This window comes from Engystomops pustulosus, chromosome 6 (genome assembly GCF_040894005.1).
Source record: "Engystomops pustulosus chromosome 6, aEngPut4.maternal, whole genome shotgun sequence".
Lineage (NCBI taxonomy): Eukaryota > Metazoa > Chordata > Amphibia > Anura > Leptodactylidae > Engystomops > Engystomops pustulosus.
Window position 1 is genome coordinate 61,769,177 of NC_092416.1, and position 22,325 is coordinate 61,791,501.

General features: G+C 40.8%; 1 protein-coding gene across 5 annotated transcripts in view; it reads right to left on the reverse strand.

The window, feature by feature from the left end:
* The window catches only part of TP73 (tumor protein p73), a 103,187-nt gene that overhangs the window by 25,095 nt on the left and 55,767 nt on the right, over window positions 1–22,325 (reverse strand). For all 5 annotated transcript variants that reach the window (XM_072156303.1, XM_072156304.1, XM_072156308.1 and 2 more), the window contains one exon: window positions 9,089–9,334. In XM_072156303.1, coding sequence (XP_072012404.1) covers window positions 9,089–9,334 — 246 coding nt within the window. The remainder of the gene's footprint in view (window positions 1–9,088; window positions 9,335–22,325) is intronic.

Sequence of the window (22,325 nt, forward strand, 5' to 3'; positions counted from 1 at the left end):
GACAGATCCTGGAAATAATGCAGGGATTGCAGTACATATCTGAAGGGTTCAGTAACCAGCATGAATAATTTTACCTTGTTTGGTGCTAACTTGAAAGAACTTAAGCAAGGATATAAGTGCACTGGTCATAGGTGGGACCTGCTAACCACCTAAAGGGTATGTCCACCTTGAGAACACACATATATATGAATATATATATATATATATATAATATATATATATATATATATAAATAGTTTGAGTGTAGAAATAATGCAGGGATTACATTATATATGGGCATCCAATAACTGCCCATTGTACATCATTGAGTACAGCAGGGGATTAGTAAGGTGGATATTACTTCTTTGGTTATTTTATAGCATTTAGGGTGCGTTGACACGTTGTGTTTGTTAATGCATTGTAAACTCAATTCAATTGCGTTTACATCATGGTAACATTATATTGGTGTAAACATCATGTTCACTGCAAAGAATAACAAGATTCTGCACAGTGTGCCACATTTATCGTGTTTAGCCAACTTACTATTTGTTGTGGGGTTGCAATATGGCACAAACATATATGTTCTACTGCAAAATGTATAATTATTTGTATGTTAAATTTAATCTGCTCCAAAAATACTATATTGAGTATGCTAAATACAATACACTTCATACTTGTAACCATGCAAGTATGGTTGAGCTTTGGAAAGCTGTTGGTATATAGAGTTATGAAAACCATTGCAATCGCCTGGATACAAGGTGCCTACTCCTGTTGTGTGGACAGCACACAATAGATCTGTCTGCAAGCTGTCAAACTGCACTGCACCTGCTGTATTGTCCCAGTGCACAGACCTGTAATTATACCCCAGGGGTAAGAGGCCCAAAACATCTCAACTATTCTCAGAGCATCACTGGCTTTAAGAACCCACATCACATGGGATAAGGCACAGGAAATGTCTGGAGCTTTCTCATAGAGTAGATGGGTATGAGAGCGATAATAAATAGATGTAAGAATATCAAAAGATCTATGTTATCTATCTATCCAGATATTCTCCATGCCCTATTGTTGAACAATATTCACAGAACAAATGTGATCCTCCATAAATCTCTGCATAATCTCCAGGGATCTTCGGATCTCACCTCTTGGCCTTACTCTTTGAAAGTGACCAGACCATGAAATGATAAAGCAGGGAAGTGTTTGCACTGTATTTAGAAAGATTAGGCTCATAAAACAATCCTGACTGAAAGGATAAACAGTAAATGCTGTGAAGCCTGATGCAAGCCCCAGCAGCTCCACACAGCATCCCATCCTCATAGATCCCACATGTGCATGTCCTATCATGTATGCCAAGAATCTCACTTTGCTGTGGAAAGCTACTATACACTGCAGAGGTGCCAAAATGTAATTTACAATGTTTGCAGCACCTCCATCCTTCCACATCTGCATCAGGAATAATTTACTGTCTAAACATATTCAGACCCAATTGGCCTTACAAGGTAAACAAACCAAAAAATGTATCTCACCCGAGGCGTGCAATTGATATAGCTGTGAAGGCCCCTCTGCCACATATGAAGACACTGGTTTTATTTCACAGAAAAGGTGTGGGGCCCTGTTACAGATTTGGGCAATGGAGTATTAGGAAAATACTATTAAAGGGAACCCGTCAGCAGAAAGTATGTTGCCAAGCAGCTTAACTCCTTCCACATCAGGTTTCTTTTAATGAGCCAGCTTGGTGGCATCATCCAGAAAATCAACTTTGAAGTGAGATGTATATTGGTTGTATAAAGTCAATGAGGTGGAGATTTTAACACTGAAGTCAAGCTCTCTCTTCCTCAGAAAGATCACTTACCAGATCTCCTGAAGCCCAATGAATGATGTCAATCACAAAGGAGGAGGCATTCAGAGCTCCCCACCTTGACTTTAATGTTAAACTCTCCACCTCCTTGACTTTATACAACCAATTTATATCTCACTCTAAAGTTGATTTTCAGGTTGATACCATTACACTGAACTATGAAGGAAACAAAAACTAGAAGGTGTTACAATGCTTGACAATATACTGGTAGTGGTTTCTTAGGCCAAGAGCTAATGACTGGTTTGACTGAGACAATCAGTTGTTTTTTGAGGCAACAGAGGCTGATACAAAATAACAACCCCTCTCCGGTCCAGTGAAGTGCTCCATGTCACCACTGGTCTGTGCTTGTAAACAGAGGTTGCAGCTGTAATATCACATAAATGATTCATGACTACTGAAAAAGGACACACATTCGATTTGCCCTTATTTTTACCTATATATAAAACACAGTGAAATGCAGTGTAATCTGCCAGCAGCATTTTATAGGGCAGGGGGAGTATAGCAGATTGATATATAATTCTGTTGGAAAGATTCTGTATAAATTATATTATATAGAAGTGGGCGGTCCTTCTTTATGATGGAGGCTTCAGTCTTAGAGGAATATGACCAGCCACTGGTCTCCTAAGATTAGAATAAGGTGAGATTTTAATTAAATCAAAATCTATTATTCTACATAAATCTTATTATACTGAATATTTTCCCAGAGAACTTTATGTCACTCTGCTCAGCTCCTCCTGTTCTATAACAAGCTTCCAGCAGATTATACTGCAAGTTTTCTTCATGGATTATTTTGGGCTTCCTCAAATAACCTTTCTAGGGGGTTTCCAGCACTGCAGGCTCATTGTTGATTCACCTGAGCTGCAGACCAGCACACCATGGATGGGGCTGTGTTTTTGAAGACATAGCCTATAACAGCTGATCCTATATGTATTACGGTAGTTATGATTTGTCCTATGTCATGATTGAAAACCCATTTAAGGCCTAGTTAACACAGCCTTTTTTGCTACAAATAATTTAGTTTTTCACTGAAATTGAAAACAATAGGAGGCAAAAAACATCATGCCCTATATTTTGAGCTCAATGTGGACACCTCTTGAAATTTAGGGCATGTTCGTCAGAATTTAACAATAGATGTCTTGACATTTCATAAAGAGGAAAAAACTCTTCTGTATAATATGAATTATGAACTGGCCACATTTTTTTAGGTATGAGAAAGAATATGTGGGATGGTGGTTGTGTTTGATGCAAGGAGATCACAGTAGCCCCAGGGTCATAACATTTGTCTCTAACATAATTCGGTCAAATAATCTCTGTATAACTAGTTCTGCTATTCAGGAGCCACGGAAAACTTTAACGGGTTTGATCACTTTACCTCATGTTTTTTGTAATGTGTGTTAGTGTGGGGGGCAGGATATTAGGAATGGTATTTTATGAATATAAATACATTAAAAGTTCTGCTCTGCTTTCTTGATATGTAAAGTGAAGCCTCCTGTCTTTTACCTCATCAGCCTTACATTCCTGTCCATAAAATGGCTGCAGATGGAGAGTCATGAGCAATCACCCTGCCAGGACCTTATGATAGTATTTATGAATATAAGAGTCATGGTCCTGGCAGGGTGATTGTTCATGGATAGATAGAGATAACATGACCCTCCATATGGGGCCATTTTATGGACAGGAAAGTCTCATCTCTGATGAGATACTGGGAAAATATGCAACGTTTTCCAGGATGGGATAAGGAAAACCAAGCCTCTTTTAGCTACCTTCTAGGTTCTGAGTTCCAGTAGTGGAGCGGGATGCGGTGGCGCTTGACACGGAATGAACTCCCCGGTACGGTCTTTAAAATTGCATAAGTTTATTGCTACGCGTTTCGGTCCGGTACCCGGACCTTCGTCAGGCATCTGACGAGACTTCACTTTATGTATCAAGAAAGTGGTGCAGAACTTTTAATATATGCATAATGGTAAATGACCTAATATCCTGCTCCCTACACTTACACACACATTAGAAAAACAAGTGGTAAAGTGGCCAATCCTTTAATATACAGTAACTTTTGTAGTAGTCATACTGGCTGTATGTAGTCCTATTGCTTATCACCCAGCTTTTCCAAAGACAGACATTCATAGCAAGAAGATGACTTTCTCTGTTGATCTTTCTAACCAGAAAAATAAATCTCTATTATACTGAGGCGTTCAGAGCGTGTTCTTTGACCATGTGCTGGATGCCACAGCGTCCCAACACAAAGGAAGGCATTCTAGCCTCAGAGTCTTACTATGATGTCATGCCCTTTGAAGTGGGATTTCCCTCATGTCAACTCTGCTAAAAAGGCTTGTCTTGCTGTGCCTCGGGCAAGCAAACACAAATCAATGGCTCAGGTACCTGCTAACCAGAGAGACAAAACAAATAAATCCATTGGCCGTGCTGTGTATAGTGTCCGGAGGAGTCAGCGACTTCGTGATGGGGGTGTCCAGCATGCAGAGTGGATAAGGCCTTATAAGAAATACAATGTATTTGGCGGATTAAGTAATTCTAGAAATATTCACTGGTAACATGAAGATCAGGTACACAGCAGTAACTCTCCATAGACATTGGGGGGATTTACTAATTCTGGCGCAAGCACGACTGTCGGCATCGGAGATCAGTCTCCGGAAAGCTGTTTTAAGTGGTGCACGGCTGCAAGTAAATAATGGGTAGACGGTAATAATCAGTCGTGCGCCATAAAAATGCCGACATCAATGAGATGTGCGCCAAAATCTTATATGGACTGCACCTTAATTTGGCTCTCTGACCATTTTTTTCCTGGTCTAATGTGCGCCAAAAATTGCGCCTAAAAATGATGACAAAATACACATAATTGTGATAAATAATCTGGAAAAAATAGGCCACGCCCACTTGTGGCAAAAAAAGACGGAGGAGTCGGGATAGTCGGAAACATCTGTTCTTTCTGGCGCAAACTCATTATAAATGATTCGCAACAATTCATGCGCCCCAAAAAACTAAAGATCTTGGCATTTTTTTATGGCAGATACGATAATACATATTCCCCATTGTGTTGATAAGCTTTATATGGCACTGCCTGGGGACGCAACATTTCTGATAAGCGTCCTAAACTACTGTAGAAAAGAAAAAGGTAAGTTAAAGTCCATACAGATCACCTACTCAGCAGTCCCACCACGCCAGTGCACAGAATATATATTGGGGGACATCTATTATCGTATCTGCACCTAAAAAATTCAGAGATCTTTCATTTTTTTGGGCGCAGAATTGTTGCGGATCATTTATAATGAGCTTGTGCCAGAAAGAACAGATGTTTCCAACTATCCCGACTCCTCCATCTTTTTATGGCGCAAGTGGGCGTGGCCTAACGTTTTCATTAAAAAAAAAAAGATTTTGCTGCACATCTCATTGGTGTCGGTAATGACTATTACCGTCTACCCATTATTTACTTACAGCCGTGCGCCACTTTAAAACATCGGGCTGTGCTTTCCGGAAAATGAACTCCGATGCCGACAGTCATGCTTCGGCCAGAATTAGTAAATCTCCCCCATAGAGTCAGCACACTTCATGGAAAATACATGGGTATCCAGCACACGGCCAAATCCTTAGAGAGGTTTCATGGTTAAAAATAACAAGTTAAAAATAATTACATCATAACAGATAAAAAAAATTACGTTTTTTGATAACTGAGTTGATTCTTTATCTAAACGTGTAATTATTTCAGCTGTTATGGCTTCATAATTACTTTTAACTTGGAATGAAATAAATGTGTTTTTAACCTTGAAACCTCTCTAAGGAGTTGGCTGTGTGCTGTAAAACCCTTGTGTTGTCCTAAACTACTAACTATAGCCATTACAGAAACTCACATCAATGACCAAGGAAAAGGGTTGCCAGGCTTCACCACTATCCATCTAGTACAATGTAAGGATCCACAGGGAACATTTTTTGTACCATGAGTAGACATACGCATGTCATGTGTATGTAGCCCCCCAGGCTATTCCTAAACAGATGATGTCAGGGAAACAGAGAAGCAGTAATGATATGTTCTCAGTAACGATATGTTGCACAGGAGATGACCAGGAAATGGATTACTGTGCATGTGTATGGAGGAGACGGAAGGAACAACCACATAAGCTCTATTGAGAAAATGGGGGGATATTTATCATACGCTGGCGCTCGTGCGCCCCGCCGCTGCAAATTCGCAGCCCAATACATCAAGAGGCCTCCGCCTCGAGCCGCCAGCAACGCAGCCGGCGACTTTTCACGTATGAAAAGTCGCCGGCAGCAGCAAGTGCGCAGGCGCGGGGACATTAACGCCCCGCGCCGGCCCACTCCCGTCTGGTCGCGCCCCCCCCTTAACGCCCTACTGGGTAAAGGTGGCGGATTGGGGAAAATAATCGCAAAAGCTAGCAATAAGCTAGCATTTGCGATTATTTCAGGGCCTCTGCGCCACTGGCGGTGCGCAGAGGTCCTGATAAATATCCCCCAATGTGTGTATCTTTGGATGATGAATATGTAGTTATCTGCTACACTCATTGGACCAGATCTATTATTCTGGCTGCACCAGTTTTCTATCTGACTTTGCATTAGAAAGAACGTCATTGGAGTCTGCACATGGATTTTAGAAGTGTTTGCGTCAGTTTTGTGTTGTGGCTGCACTGTGTCCAGCAAGACAAAAAAAAAAAAAAATAATAATAATAACCCAGGACCCCAGTGCTACGGCAGAAGTGCTACCCACTCAGCCACCGTGCCTCCCAGACCAATTTGACATACATTGTGCCGCGCTGTGTAATCTGTGGGCGCTATATAAATAAAGAATTATTATTATTAAAATGTGCTCCTATTAAACAGCAACAATATATAGAGGAGGACGTACCCACAGCGTTGGGGGAGGTCGGCATGACACGGTCCGGGGGGAAGGAGCTGTTGCTATGGGGAGGAGTTATTTGTGGCGCGAGTAGTCAGGGGGAGTTACCAAAGGAGAGAAGAAGGCTGAGGGGATTAGCCATTTTAGGTTAACAACCAAAGGAGTCCCGCCCGCCCGCCCTAGAGGATGCAAGAGCAGGGGGGGGGGGTTAAGGGGCTCACAAAATTGTCATGGCAGCTTAGGGCAGGGGGAAGGAAAAAGTCCTTGGAGTTGGTGGAGCTACAAGGGGGAGCGGGGGAGAACAGGGCGGATAGTTCTCCCCTGAATGGTGGGCCATGCCTAGGGGTATGGCAGTATGGACTCCTGCTGGGTGGTGTCCCGGGGAGTGGAAAATTGGGAAAGCCATCTGCGAGATATGGTGCCCTTGAACCAGAGGTGGCGGTTGGGGGTAATAACGAAAAAAGCAGAATGGCATTTGTAATTTGGAGCTCCAAGGACCTTTCTCCTTATTAGGATCAGGATTATGACGGGGGGGGGGAGAAATGTTTATTGATGTTGCAATATTTGTTGTATGTTATAATAAAATTGGCTGCTGTGGCCAGATTATTCCAAAAGGCGGTGTCCGAGTGTTTCTTTAGGTAAAAGTCGGAATTTGGTTGCAGTAGAAGAAGAAGAACGGCGACCAGGACTCCCCAGTGCCGTGTCAAGTTATACAGTAATTTTTTTTACTGAATTTCAAAAACCACCAATATTTTGGGGTATAAATATTGTATTAAATAACATAAACTAATTTTTTTCAGGGAGAAGTAGGAAAATATTCTGTTCAGTGTGGGCACTTGGTCTAAACTTTTTAACTTTTTTCTTCTAAATTATATTGGGGAGCATTTACCAGCTGTGCTCCAGTTTCCTTTCGGACTCATCACATTTTTATGTGCAAACTGCTTGCACAGGTATTTAAGATGTGTCAATGTAACCCCTTTGTGTCACCTGCACAGATGGAGCGTGCGACACATTTAACATGCAATGTCCGACAGAAGTGTGTCTCACACTTAAAGGTGCACCAAAAAAAGTTAGTGGACTCTTTCGGAGCAGTGCAGGGGGCGCCCTCTGCATACTACACAGGCAAACTGCACATAGTGAATGTGCCCCATTGTGTTACTTCTGTATTGCAGTGTATCAAGCCTGTCCACTGTGACACTATTTCTAACAAGCAGCCTATTAGGTTCTGCCTATAGCAGTGCCTAATAAGATTTGGTACACGTCAGACCTGTATCGATGTATGCCTGTCAACCTACCAGCATCTCTCTATCTGTGCACAAATACCTATCTTCATCTTGATGCTAGTGATGTCACTAGACTAGAATAGTGACATTATTAATGACTATAGGTTTTTATAGGTTTGGTACCAGAAACAACATCACTTCTCTCCAGACAGAAAAAACACTGCATGCTGCGTTTTTCTATCCAGCTGTTATCTATGGATGCTGGATTGATGCATCTGGAGAACCAATATGTCACAAGTTGTGTCTGTCTTCACAATACAAAATTTCTGCTGTATGCTGACGTATGTTAACAAACCCTTAAAGGGAAAAATTTAGTGTATATAGTATATTGATGTCTTATAGATGACATTGGTGGAGTGCTTCATCTTGGTGGAGTCTAATCTCAGGTCGGCATTGATTTCTAAAATTCCATAAACAAATAAAACACATTCAGAGATTATTTTTCTATATCTGGGGGTCCAGTGATCTCAGCAATGTGACCACTGTGTATCCTGTATAAAAAAACATTATATACCATGAAAATCAGATTGTTAGATTGATTATTAGTGCTAGTGAATCCTTCTATTAATAACAATGTTGTACCAAAATTGAGGCTTATCACTTAATTGATAATGTTTGGTAGTCCAATAATTACTAGACCGACCTCATTGTTTACACCCAACACATCAATGCAGGTATAGGTATAGCTGAACCTCCTGGGCCCCAATCCATATCTTCCAGGAGCCCCCTCCATAGGACCACATATGTGTCAAGGCAGGTTTGGGCTTCTTAGGCAGCAGAGCAATTTCTACATTTAGTTACAATATAAAAACTTAGACCCAAGTCCATTTAACAGGGAACAAATATTGTTAGTGTGGAATTGACATTGTATCTTGAACCCTAAACTGGGGGCAAATGGGTTAAAATAACTCTTGCACAAAAGATTACAAAAGACCCTAAGACTATATAAACTTAGAAGTTTATATGAGTGCTGACTCCTTATATAGTTTCAGAGTTGTCAGAAACAGATTTTAAAGATTTCCACCATTTTTTTATCAATTTTCTTACTACACAAAACAAAATATGTCATTACACATAACAGCAATAGTGAAGAGATGGGTAACTCACGGTCCAGGTTGCTGACTTGGCTGTGCTAGATTGCTGGAACGTCACTTCAAAGTTGTGGGGTCCTGGGTAGTCAGTGTTGGATGGGATGACCGGTGCTGGAGACATGGCATCAAAAGTGGAGCTGGGCTGGGAGTAGGGTGAATGTGTGGGGACATTCGAGTTATGATCGGGATTGTACGGACTAGTGGAGGCTGCTCTGCTTCCGATACTCTGATCCATGGTGTTATTCAGCAAACTGAATTGAGACTGCAGACAAGTAGAAAAGGGGAGGAGGAAAATAAAGAACACACAGGTAAGAGGGATTGAAGCATCAGCGGCATCTTAGCACTGAAGGTATCTTGTTACAGAACTCTTAAAGGACTTGCTCGCTTTGGAGTCATTTGAAAAATTTCCTAAGGGTGTTTTTTTTACCTTACCTTTTTGGTAACAGGTCAACACTTGTAAGAGGATGGAGTGACAGGTTTTGTTGTGAGCACCCTCTTAGTAAAGAATACCTTAGTGCAACTCACATCGAGCTGCACCCTTAGAGAATGAGAAAGCAATGTAAAATGCATCATATTAAGAGACAAAATTCATTTCCAGCATCTAAAATTAGCTGGAAATATACAAACAGGAACAAATGCATTGCTAAATTCTCCCCCCCCCCAAAAAAAATTTTGGGAATGAGCCATGCACACAATTTCTAGACACAAAGTGAAATTGATGAAAACAGGAAAACGGCTTTCAATAATTGTGCAAAAGGATATTAAATAAGTTGTTTGCCAGAGAAACTATAAAAAATTTTTTTATGCAATACACTTGATAAATGCCTACCATGTATATGGTTTGGATTCTCACTGGGTTTGTCAACATTTTGCAATCCCCATTACTTAAAAGACTGCACTATCAATAAGCAGATAACAGTACAGTAATAACCTGTAATCTGTGGGTGCCAGGATTTGTGGCATGTGCTGTATATAGCGCCAACAAGCCATTTTGTACGTTTTTATGTAGGCAGTGAACTTTATAGGTTAGACGGACTTGATATAAGGTCAAGTTCACATGCGTTGCTAGTGAGAGAACATGGAGCACCACCACTGCATCAAAACATTTTTTTATATTTTTGTTGAATTTCACCCCAGAAATATAAAGGAATCTTGTTTGTTCCTCTAGGACAACAAAGATTCCCAGTCCTTGTATTACAAGACCCTATACAGGCAAACAACCTTCATGGTCCAGACCTGTGTTGGCATTTGCAAGCTCTGGAAGTCTACGGCTACTGATCCACTGTAGTATTCAACATATGGATTATATGAAAGAACTGTTATTCTCAGTAGTCAGTTCTTTAGGACTTAAGGATCTCTCATAGAGCATAGAGATTTCTGAAAAATACAATGGTGTTGGGTGCATTTCGTCCCCATCGCAGTCCCTTAATTCTGGTAAGCTAACATCCATAAAGTAGATGCACCACAGTTTCACGTAAAGTGTCTACAATGTGTTTATGTTTAAATAGGACACATTCTTTCCCATGACATGGCCATGACAAGGAGAATAGTTACACCAAGGGTTTTGGTCTCCAGACATCAATAAGATTAGGTTACCTGCCCAAGATAATGTGTGTTCTAAGCATTACATTGACAGGCAATGAGGATGGATTAGGGGTGAGTGCACTTTGTTTACTGGTGTAAGTGCCTATGGGGTTGTAGACACACAACTGGAGAAAAGGGGCAAAGAAGGGAATGGATTGACTATTTAATGACCCATCAGCCATAACCCCCTGTTATGGTCTGAAAGTAAAGTTTTTTGTAGGATCAGTAGAGCAATATCTGAATAACAAAAATGTTTTTGAGTCATTTACAAAATATTGTCTTGACAGAAAGAGAAAAACAACTGTAACTGTGAGTCTGCAGATTAAAACATCTTCAAGCTGACATGTAAAATTCTTATGGCCTTAAAACTAGACAAGATAAATAGGAAAACATCTGTAAAAAGTCAAAGCCTAAATCTATTTTGTAGAGTCACCAGGTAAATCTGAAAAATTGGGTGGCAACAAATACAACTGTAATCACAGGAGACCAAAATTGCGATGATCCATATTTCTGCTTACTGTGAGGGAATAGTAAAAATTACTAAACATTGTTATTATACAGTAATTTGGCTCTATTTATATAAAAAATGGCCAGGTTATTCCAAACTGATGTCTGACTTGACCACCCATTTTTCTGAGTTAGGCCTCATACACACAAACAAATGCTCATTCAGCCGAGTGCTGGAGAAAGGAGGGGTAAGCTCCGTGACCAGGAGCCAAAGACGTTTATGGGGACTGTGATCCATCAATATGATGCTGATGATATCACACTACTAGGTTATGATTTCAGAAAATACGAACTGCGGCATTAACTCTGAGCTATGATTCTGTTCCCATCCTCAGAAAGGTATACGGAGAGAAAGTGGCAAATATCTGGAATTGTTAGAAGCTGAGCTGAGGATCAGTGTTACGCGCCTCATTTCCCCTGGTTTATGATGACCTCATATCAGTGTCGTAGGGTTCAGACTGAGTGAGGTTATTGATCCTACATTAAAGAAGATCTTTCACCAAGCCTGACGTGTTTCATTTAGTTGTTTCTTTATTAAATAACAATTCTGAAACTTTTTTTATTATATCTCTGTGGTTAAGTGCCCCAAATTGCCCTATATCATCTCAGTATGTGGCTATTAAAAAAAGAAACTATTATACTTACCTAGAGATGAGTTAGAGAGGTGTATTATACTTGTGACTGTTGCTTCTGACACCTGGGCATCACTCCAGTAAAGCCAGTGAGGTTCAGGGCGTACTGCGCCAACTGCACTGAAGGACTGTGCATGCGCTGAGCGCTGTGGACCAAGGTAAGTATAAATACTTTTTTATTGGACAGAACTGATATATAGAGACTCAGGATTTGGGACACAAATCACTGACCCATAAGGACCTGTGAGTTCTTTAGTGTCCCAAATCGCACTAAAATTTCCTCTTTAGCAAAAGATGCTCTAAATAGTTTAAGACTTAAGACTTTAAATTTTCCAGATTTCTGCTTGCTATCACTGAATAGTAAAATGACTAAATATTGTTATTATACAGTCATTTGACTCTATTCATATAACAATGGTCAGCCTCTTCCAAACAAATATGTAATTTCACCAACCATTTTGATACGCCCTCTAGTTACGGAGTTAGCCTGGTGAAAAAATGGTAATTTATTTTTTTTATCTTAATCTGGGTATATATCTTGCAAACATTAAGACTACAGGGTACACACAAAACCTCTCCTACCAATGGCAGCTCACTACTGTTCTATCTACATACTTTTTGTCTATTAGGCTCCTGTGATTTTGTGAAAATGTGGCCATATATTGTTGCAGCACTGTGTAATAACTTTCAGAGGCAACTTTTTTTTTGCACTTTAATGTGCATTGGAGCTCCAAAAATAGACACAGAACTCTCCCAAGGAGCCTGATTAATGATAAATGACCCCCAGTGTGTTTGTTTGCAGTGTTTCTATAAAGGGGAATGACAATCCCATTGTCCAGTGTCCCATCTTTAGTGCACAGTGTGTAACAGCCCAGTTTTGTTGCCGTTATACAGGCAAACATAAACATGTGAACACAAAGGGCAGTTTCAGATGACCATGGTGGGTCCGTTAATCCCTAAACATGTAGTGGCCTTATTCCCAAACTGTATGCTACTTCTGTAAACTAGACTTGCAGGCTGCTGCTGATATCAGGGGCAAGTAAATTGCACCAGGTCGATCCAGCTGAACACTCTCCAAAAACATAGAAAGGGGCTTAGTTCATCAAATAGTTTTAGTCAAGGTCTTCACCAGTCTACAAAATATTGAATTGCACTACATCACCCCAAAAGCTCTGCGCCCATCTCCATGTATCTAGCAGAAGCTAGACTCTTAACCAAGTATTCTTGGATGTTTAAGGGAACCTGTCATCAGGAAGGTAATTTGTACATGATGATAGCCTCTGGCACTTTGATTTTAAAAAGGCCTTTGTCGTGTATCAGAATAATTTCACTGGTTTCTAATAGTTTCTTTAACGTTGCCCGGCTCCCTGCAAGCACTAAGTGGTCTGGGGGGGAAGTTCAAATGGTAAAAGTTGTTTTCCCCTCAATGCCTCATACCTAGGTTGCCCCCCTGCTCCATCCCCCTGGCTTCATCATCTTACCACTGCAAGCAATTCTCGTTTGAACTTTTCCCCTCACCCAGGACTTACCACCCCATGTGATGTTAATGAAACAATTAAAAAATAGTGGAATTATTCAAATGTGCCACAAAAACATTTTTTCAATCAACATGCCAGAGGCTATTGGTACCTGTCATCATGTAAAAATAGCCTTTAAGGGAATATACACTGGAGACCAAAATTAGACAACAATGAATGATCACTTTTTTCAGAAATAATGTATTCTCCATTGATCAACTTTTGATGGATTTTTTGTATGGGGTACGTCATGCCACTAGAACAGTGTTTTACAAAATTACCAAAGCATATCAACATAAAACCTTTACTATGCAGAAAAGTAGAAATCAGAGGACAGCAATGACTATAGCACCTAGAAAGATTATAATTACATTGTTTAAGGTTACAACAGTCACCAATCAGTAGGAAGAACACAGGCCTTTGCTGTGACTTCAGCACATCTGTGGCCACGGGACATTACTAGTCTCGCTGCTCTGGTGGGATTTTGGTCCACTCTTCTTCCAGTCTCTTCCAGAGTTCTGTGACTGTTGTGGGTTTCTTGGCCATAACTTTGTCACCAAGGAATTTTCAGAGGTTTTCTATTGGTTTTAGATCAGGACTCCGGTCGGGCCATTTCATTGTTTCAATGTTCTTTTTTCAAGGAACTGCTTTACCGGTTTTGTTGTGTGACAGGGGGCATTATCTGTATGAGAGGTATGAGAGGTCCAACTCCTTCTGCAGAAAAAAATCCCCAAACAATGGCACTTTCTCCACCACCTTTCACTAACTTATTTAAACACATTGGGGCATATTTATCAGGACTAGCATGGCTCAGGGGCCTTGAAATAATCGCAAATGTGAGCTTATTGCTAGCACTTGTGATTATTTGCCCCAATCTGCCACCTTCACGCCAGTGGAGCCTAAGGGGGGGGGGGCGTCTGGCCAAGCGGAGGGCGCGACCGGCCTGGAGTGGGCCAGCGTGGGGTGTTGCTGCCGCCGGTGACTTTTCATATGTGATGTATGCCGCTGCGAAAATGCAGAGTGCCAGCGTATGATAAATATGCCCCTTTGGGTTCAGTCTGTCCCCAATTTGTAAAAAAACATAATGTTTCTCATCGGATCCAAATAAATTAAACTTGCAATTATATCTAAAATGAACTGTGGACCTTCTCAAAGGTAAGTCTAGCCTTGTTGTCTGGTTACCGCAGAGTGCGCTTTCAGTCCTAAGGCCCCTTCCACACTAGCGAGTGTGATGCGATGAACTCGCATCACACTCACAACGCAAGCTGCCGGGAACGCACGGCCCGAACGCTGCACTGCGGGAGTGAACTGACATGCTGAGTTCACTCCCGCGGTGCAGCGTTCGGGCCGTGCGTTCCCGGCAGCTTGCGTTGCGAGTGTGATGCGAGTTCATCGCATCACACTCGCTAGTGTGGAAGGGGCCTAATGCTCTTAAACGTCGAGACACTGTATGACGAGACAAATCCTTTCCCTGTTCAATACTGAACTGGCAAGCAATTCCAGGTGCAGTGTTGTGTTGTAATGATTACCCATGGAGATTCTATGCATTATGTTTTCCTCTCTTGCATTTGTCTTTCGAGTATGTTGTAAATGTTGTGATGCAGGTGTGGATCATAATCACTGAGAGAAGCTACTCCTCCTCTATTTTCACTCCACTCCTGGTTTGGACATCAAAAACGGCATCTGAAAAACTAAACGTGTGAATGCACCCTAAAAGTGTTCTTTTATAATTATCTTGTTTAGATTTTTATTCTGTGCTTTATAATATATACAATGAAATAATCTTAAAATACCGCTATTTTACTCATGTCACGATATATTCACACAGGACTGCATAATGACCTTGACATTTAGGATAATTGTGTATTGTGTGTGTTGATCTCCAGTGTATAGTGACCATGCATTGTATTCTCAGGAGGGATCAAAGTATTGATATAAGGCAGTAATCTTTCCCTGTGGTGGGAATATGCACTGCCATGTGAAAAGTACTGTCCCATATATTGTCATTAAAGGAAACCTACCACTTCTGAAGGTAGGTATGAGATGCAAACACCGGGCACCAGCTCAGGGTGAGCTGGTGCCGGTGCTTAGTCTCGTTAGTGTTAAAACCGCGGTATCGCGGTTTTAACACTTTTTAAACTTTATAGTAGAAACTGCTTCGGCGCTGCGCGCGACCGTGAGCGCGCAACGCCTGCGGCATTTCCAATGTAGGCGCGCGCACGATCATGCGCACGCAGCGCCGAAGCAGTTTCTGCTAGAAAGTTTAAAAAGTGTTAAAACCGCGATACCGCGGTTTTAACACTAACGAGACTAAGCACTGGCACTAGCTCACCCTGAGCTGGTGCCCGGTGTTTGCATCTCATACCTACCTTCAGAAGTGGTAGGTTTCCTTTAAGTGTTGAAAGGTACAATCACAGGAAGCTGTAAGTATGCAAAGTAACAGAAGGTAAGAATTGGGAATTCTTTTCCATCTGAGACTCTTCAAAGTGCAGCTTATTGATGCTTATAGATGCTGTAGGTAAGAAAATTAATCTTTATTATCTTAAAAAAACATCCTATTTACATAGCTTATTATTTAGTCACTTTTTCCAGGCCAGAAGGATAAATGATTTATAATGACTAAGGTGCGAGACGATTCAGTGTGCTCACCTGCCTGTGACTGGCCCCTTGTGGATATTCATTATATAATTAACACTGTGGCCCTAGGTGGCTTCAAAGCTTTATTCTTGTCACTAACACTGTCACCTGTGTCCAATGACAGAGCTACGGGATCTGATTCTTATTATTATAACTTTCATGTCTTTTTTTTATGTACACTCACCGGCCACTTTATTAGGTACACCTGTCCAACTGCTCGTTAACACTTAATTTCTAATCAGCCAATCATATGGCGGCAACTCAGTGCATTTAGGTATGTAGACATGGTCAAGACAATCTCCTGCAGTTCAAACCGATAATCAGTATGGGGATGAAAGGTGATTTGAGTGCCTTTGAACGTGGCATGGTTGTTGGTGCCAGAAGGGCTGGTCTGAGTATTTCAGAAACTGCTGATCTACTGGGATTTTCACGCACAACCATCTCTAGGGTTTACAGAGAATGGTCTGAAAAAGAAAAAGCATCCAAGGAGTGGCAGTTCTGTGGGCGGAAATGCCTTGTTGATGACAGAGGTCAGGGGAGAATGGGCAGACTGGTTCGAGCTGATAGAAAGGCAACAGTGACTCAATCGCCACCCGTTACAACCAAGGTAGGCAGAAGAGCATCTCTGAACGCACAGTACATCGAACTTTGAGGCAGATGGGCTACAGCAGCAGAAGACCACACCGGGTGCCACTCCTTTCAGCTAAGAACAGGAAACTGAGGCTACAATTTGCACAAGCTCATCGAAATTGGACAGTAGAAGATTGGAAAAACTTTGCCTGTTCTGATGAGTCTCGATTTCTGCTGCGACATTCGGATGGTAGGGTCAGAATTTGGCGTCAACAACATGAAAGCATGGATCCATCCTGCCTTGTATCAACGGTTCAGGCTGGTGGTGGTGGTGTCATGGTGTGGGGAATATTTTCTTGGCACTCTTTGGGCCCCTTGGTACCAATTGAGCATCGTTGCAACGCCACAGCCTGAGTATTGTTGCTGACCATGTCCATCCCTTTATGACCACAATGTACCCAACATCTGATGGCTACTTTCAGCAGGATAATGCGCCATGTCATAAAGCTGGAATCATCTCAGACTGGTTTCTTGAACATGACAATGAGTTCATTGTACTCAAATGGCCTCCACAGTCACCAGATCTCAATCCAATAGAGCATCTTTGGGAGATTCGCATCATGGATGTGCAGCCGACAAATCTGCGGCAACTGTGTGATGCCATCATGTCAATATGGACCAAAATCTCTGAGGAATGCTTCCAGCACCTTGTTGAATCTATGCCACGAAGAATTGAGGCAGTTTTGAAGGCAAAAGGGGGTCCAACCCATTACTAGCATGGTGTACCTAATAAAGTGGCCAGTGAGTGTATATGTGCTAGCGTTTGTGTCTTTTATACCACCAGAAGTCATTCAACTGCTGCAAAATCCATCCTCATGTTGTAGTTTAAAACTCTACCATTGTGTAACATGTAATAAATCTTCCATCACATAATATCTAAACGGTGTACCATCATGTGACATCTAAAAGGTCCACCACTATCTTAGCTGCAGTTAACATCTCTGTTAATAATAGGTAATTTGCGTCAGTTATTTGCATCAGATATTGTGAGCCAAAATCAGTATTGAACACACAGAGCAGGTACAAATCTTTTCATTATACCTTACCTCTGTATCTCTGGTGAAACCACCTCTAAAAATCTTATCAATAAATTTGCTTCCAACCTAATTCTCATGTGGACCTCAAACATCCTTGTTGTTGTACCTCTGTACCGTCACTGGAGCAAGATGCACCTGTTCTGTGTATTTGGTTATAGCTCACAATAATGGATGTAAATAATGTAATGGACCCGAACCGCAACAGTCAGAAGTTTAGGTTTGGCTCATTCCCCCACCGGTAAAACTGATTGCTGCCATTAACTCTTTAAATGCAGCATTGCAAGCGCCATTTATGTGCATTTATCACAAACATAACTGCAGCTGATGTGCACTGGCGTTTATCTCATGGAACATTGCTCTCCTGTGATGTCATGGGAAGCAGCGTTTCTCGGGGAAATGGTGGCACACCATCACCGGCTCTTTAAGGTCAGAGGCAAAAGTTAACATCCCACATTGATACCAGTTGGGGTTCGGGTTCAGTACCTAGCCCTAACAGAATTTTGAGGTTTGTGTACAACTGCACTTGGCCAAACCCAAACTTTATCGGGTCCACTCATCCCTATTTACCATCATGTATCATCTTTAAGGCCCACTGTCATATGATATCTACACTGTCTATCACTATAAGACATCTGCAAGATTCACCATCATGTAGCATCTACAAGGAATACCATCATGTAAAATTATAAAATTACCATCAAAGAGCAGCTATAAAGTCAAATTTAACATTCACAGTCATGTAATATAAGATACATACAAGGTTTTATAGTACAAACTGTCATATTTAATAAGTGTAGATCAAGACAAATTATTTTTTGTTCCCTGTGAAAAGACTTTCACTAAAAATCACAGTGGGCAGAGAGGTTGGTTTGTAACTAGGGGTTGTCTGTTAGTTGGGTGTTCTTTAGTTGGGGACTGCAACTTCAACTATTATATAACAATTACAAGGTTCAAATCAGGTCACATCTATAAGGTCCACCATCCTGCAACTTGCTCATAGATCATCCTCAAATACCACCATATCACATGTACAGGTGGTCCCTGACTTGAGGACACTTGACTTGCAGATGACCCATAGTTACATACGGACCCCTCAGTCCCCTGTGACCTCTGGTGGAGCTCTCTGGAAGCTTTATTTTTGTCCCAGACTGTAATGATCAGTTGTATGCTCTCTGTTATGTATTTTTATTGATAATCTCAGTTTCTCTGCTAGCAAAAATTTCTTAAAACCGATAGTCATTGGGACAAAATTATTTTTCTGGAGTTACTATTATAAAATACACCAGTTTCAACTTACATACAAATTCAACTTACTGTAAGTACAAACTTAAAGAACCTACCATATATACTCGAGTATAAGCCTAGTTTTTCAGCACAAAAAAATGTGCTGAAAACCCAAACTCGGCTTATACTCGAGTGAAAAAATGTAGGTTTTTACCAGGCTTTTGTGGTAAAATTAGGGGCCTCAGCTTATACTTGGGTCGGCTTATACTCGAGTATATACAGTATTTTGGGGACTGCCTTTATAAGGTGCCCCACCATCCACCATCAGTAACTATAGCTATAACAGTTACTTTATCATGTATGGTTACAATGTCTACAAATTGATCCACCTGCAGCTTTTTGTGTAGGGGAAACATTGCCATTCACAGGTAAATAAGAGAAAATTTACCATTACTGTGGCAGGGACATTTAAGGACATTTCTTGTATGTTGTTGTTTTCAAATGTGTGGAATAGGCCATCTGGGATCTCCCAGTCATTATGCCTGAGACTTTTTTGTTATTTGAATTGTCATGGGACTTTCACTGTTACTAGAATATAACCTCATGCATCCCATATGTTGAGGCCTGTGAGCAACACTAATGATTATATGTTTGTGGCCTATCCAAGCACCATGTCTAGTCCCATCAATGAAAAATCTCAGTAAAACTCATAGGTCACAGGTTGTTACATTGCCTTCACTCCCCCTCTCACTGTGTGTGATTACATAAGGCAGAGGGAGGGGTAAATGCTGAGGGAGCAGGGGAAGGGTGACTGTAACAGCCTGTGAGGCTGCAGCACAGGGGGCTCAACCTCATTAGCATAATTTTACAATTTGATTTTAGAAGGAAGGAGGTCATGGATAACAAACATCACGGTCCCAGGATCTATGAGTAAGTGTCCCTGGTTTATCATGTTGGATTCTGATGGTAGATTTCCTTTACAGGGCATCTACCACCAGATTAGGGAATAGACTGTCCTCTTATGCATGCGGGTTACCTCTAGGGGATGATGGCAGAGGTTTCAGCTAAATTCAGTTCTCCTATATTGCAGAGAAAAGGACTTTATAAAAATATGTAAATTAGCCTGAGCGCATAATAAGGCACGCCCCGCCTGCTTAATATTTACCCCTCCGTCAGACCATTGATTTTCACATATTTGCTTTCAGGGTGTATTTCTTTAAACAATTCTGCTGTTTCTTATGAACTCAAGTGGATGTAATTATAGGACCTGTCTCCTTAATGTGATAAATAATAAAGATGTACGTTTAAGGCGCAGTGAGATAATGGATTGGAGGAGCCCCATCATTTTTCATCATGGCAGTTCACCAAATCCTCATGGATACGTCTTGAGTAAAGCAGTGTCATACTCTTATCTTGATAGCAAGAATTTTGCGCAGACATGTGTCAGCTGCCCCATATTTACTTTCTAATTATTCCTCAATTGAGCTTTCAAAGGCTGAGGAGGGATCAGTATCCTCAGCCCACAGGCAATGTTTTACTGGGCAATTTATCAGTATAGTGATCAAATGGGAAATGACAGCCTGTAAGTATCTAACGCCATTCAAATGCTTTCCCTATCTGTCAGGTCACAGTAATTCAGAAATGGATATCTAGCTTTGTGTATCCAAAAAAAAGATAGCAACTACCACAGAATAGGTAATATGATAGAAACCCCAATAAATGTGGATTGGGATAAGTGAGAAAAAACCCTTTAATAAAACTGTGAATAGATGGGCAGTTACCAAGCAACCCTTATTATAAAGCACCATTCTGGGTGCCCCCATCTGGGGCAGATTTTTCTATCAGTTTACAAGAGAATTCTATCATAATAAGAACCAAAAAAATCTCTGTCTGTGCCTCATTTATTACTGGGTTTAGACAGTTTTAATACACTTTTAAAAGTAGAATGGATTATAATTTATGCTAGTATGCCACATTTTTGCCACAGCTTTCTGGCATAACCTAAACCAGTAGGAGGTACAAAATGTGACCATACAGTCCCAAACCACATCTGGAGGAGCAGAGGTTCATACTTCTACGTGACACCTCCTCTGCTGTGATTAACATTATGCACTAGAAGAGCCGGGTAGTAATGTCTTTGGACAAAGAGACATCAATTAGACTGAAGGGGGCACTTTTAGGTGAAGAGATCTTGACAGTGCTATACTCTTCAACTCCATGGGGATAATTTATTTTAGTTTCTTATGTTTGTTTTCTGTTGTTTCCTCCCTTGACTTTACACAACTAATTTACATCTAAATTCAATGTTGATTTTCTGGCAGATGCCACCACACTGGGCCATGAAAGATATATGAACTGGAAGGTGTTTCCCACACACTGGAAGTGGTTTATTACATCACTTTTCTGCCGACAGGTTCCCTTAATAATCTGAAGGAGCTTTGAAGTCTGTTGAATCGATCACTTTAGAGATGTAGGAAACCATTTTAAGAATATTCTATGTATTTGTTCCTATAGATATTCCACTGTTTTATTGGAGGTTTATCTTGCAGCTGCATGAATCTACTTGTCATATTAGGAAATTGTGTCTTTAAAAGTCATCCTTTAATATCCCAACACCCTAAATAAGGGGCGAGGGAGAAGTGATACATGTATGTGCCCTGAATCTTAAACTATGTAATCCTCCTGAGTTGTTCCTGCAAGCAGGCATTCAAAATTTGGGTTGTTCAAACACATTAATCTACATTCTTGCCAACCACAAGAATTAATGTTATTAGCTATGTCAATACGTATCTCCTAACAGGAGTCAAAAGACAATTGTTCTATTCACATAAGGCATCCCTAGCAGGCAAACCTTTCTAGACAGTTCTGGAAATCAAAAATGTTACTGTTTTTGTATAGTTAGGAAATATTGACAAGTCATAACACTGTGTAACAGGCTACAATATTACCTGTTTTAACACTCATGAGCTGCAACCTTCTTAGAGGGTGACATCAAAAATTTTAGAACCACAATTTTGAATGTTTTCTCAACCATAGACATCAATGGAAATTCTGACAAACTGGACTAATGATATTTGTGTAGATTGGGGCCAACAACAGTCTGATCACATAGATCTATAGTAAAACTGTAGCCAACTGCAACTAGGCAACGCACAATGGAGTTTGATCGAGTAACTTATGGTCTATGGCAACCGTAAGTTAAACATTTTCACAGATCAAATTATATAAATTAATTATTGTGTTTTAGATGAAGGTTAAATGTAGGGTTGAATTACATTTTTTAAAAATTCTTGGTTGATTTAATAAAAATGTATTTTGTGGGTATTGCTACTCTGTTTAATTACTTAATATAAGCTAATACTCTAGGATGAATAACACCATAACAGAGGAAAAATGAGGCCCCTTTAAGGTGCTTTTTGATATCACCATACTGCTAAAGCACCCATCGCAGGAATCCTGTCCTTCCCATCGCACCAACCAGGTAT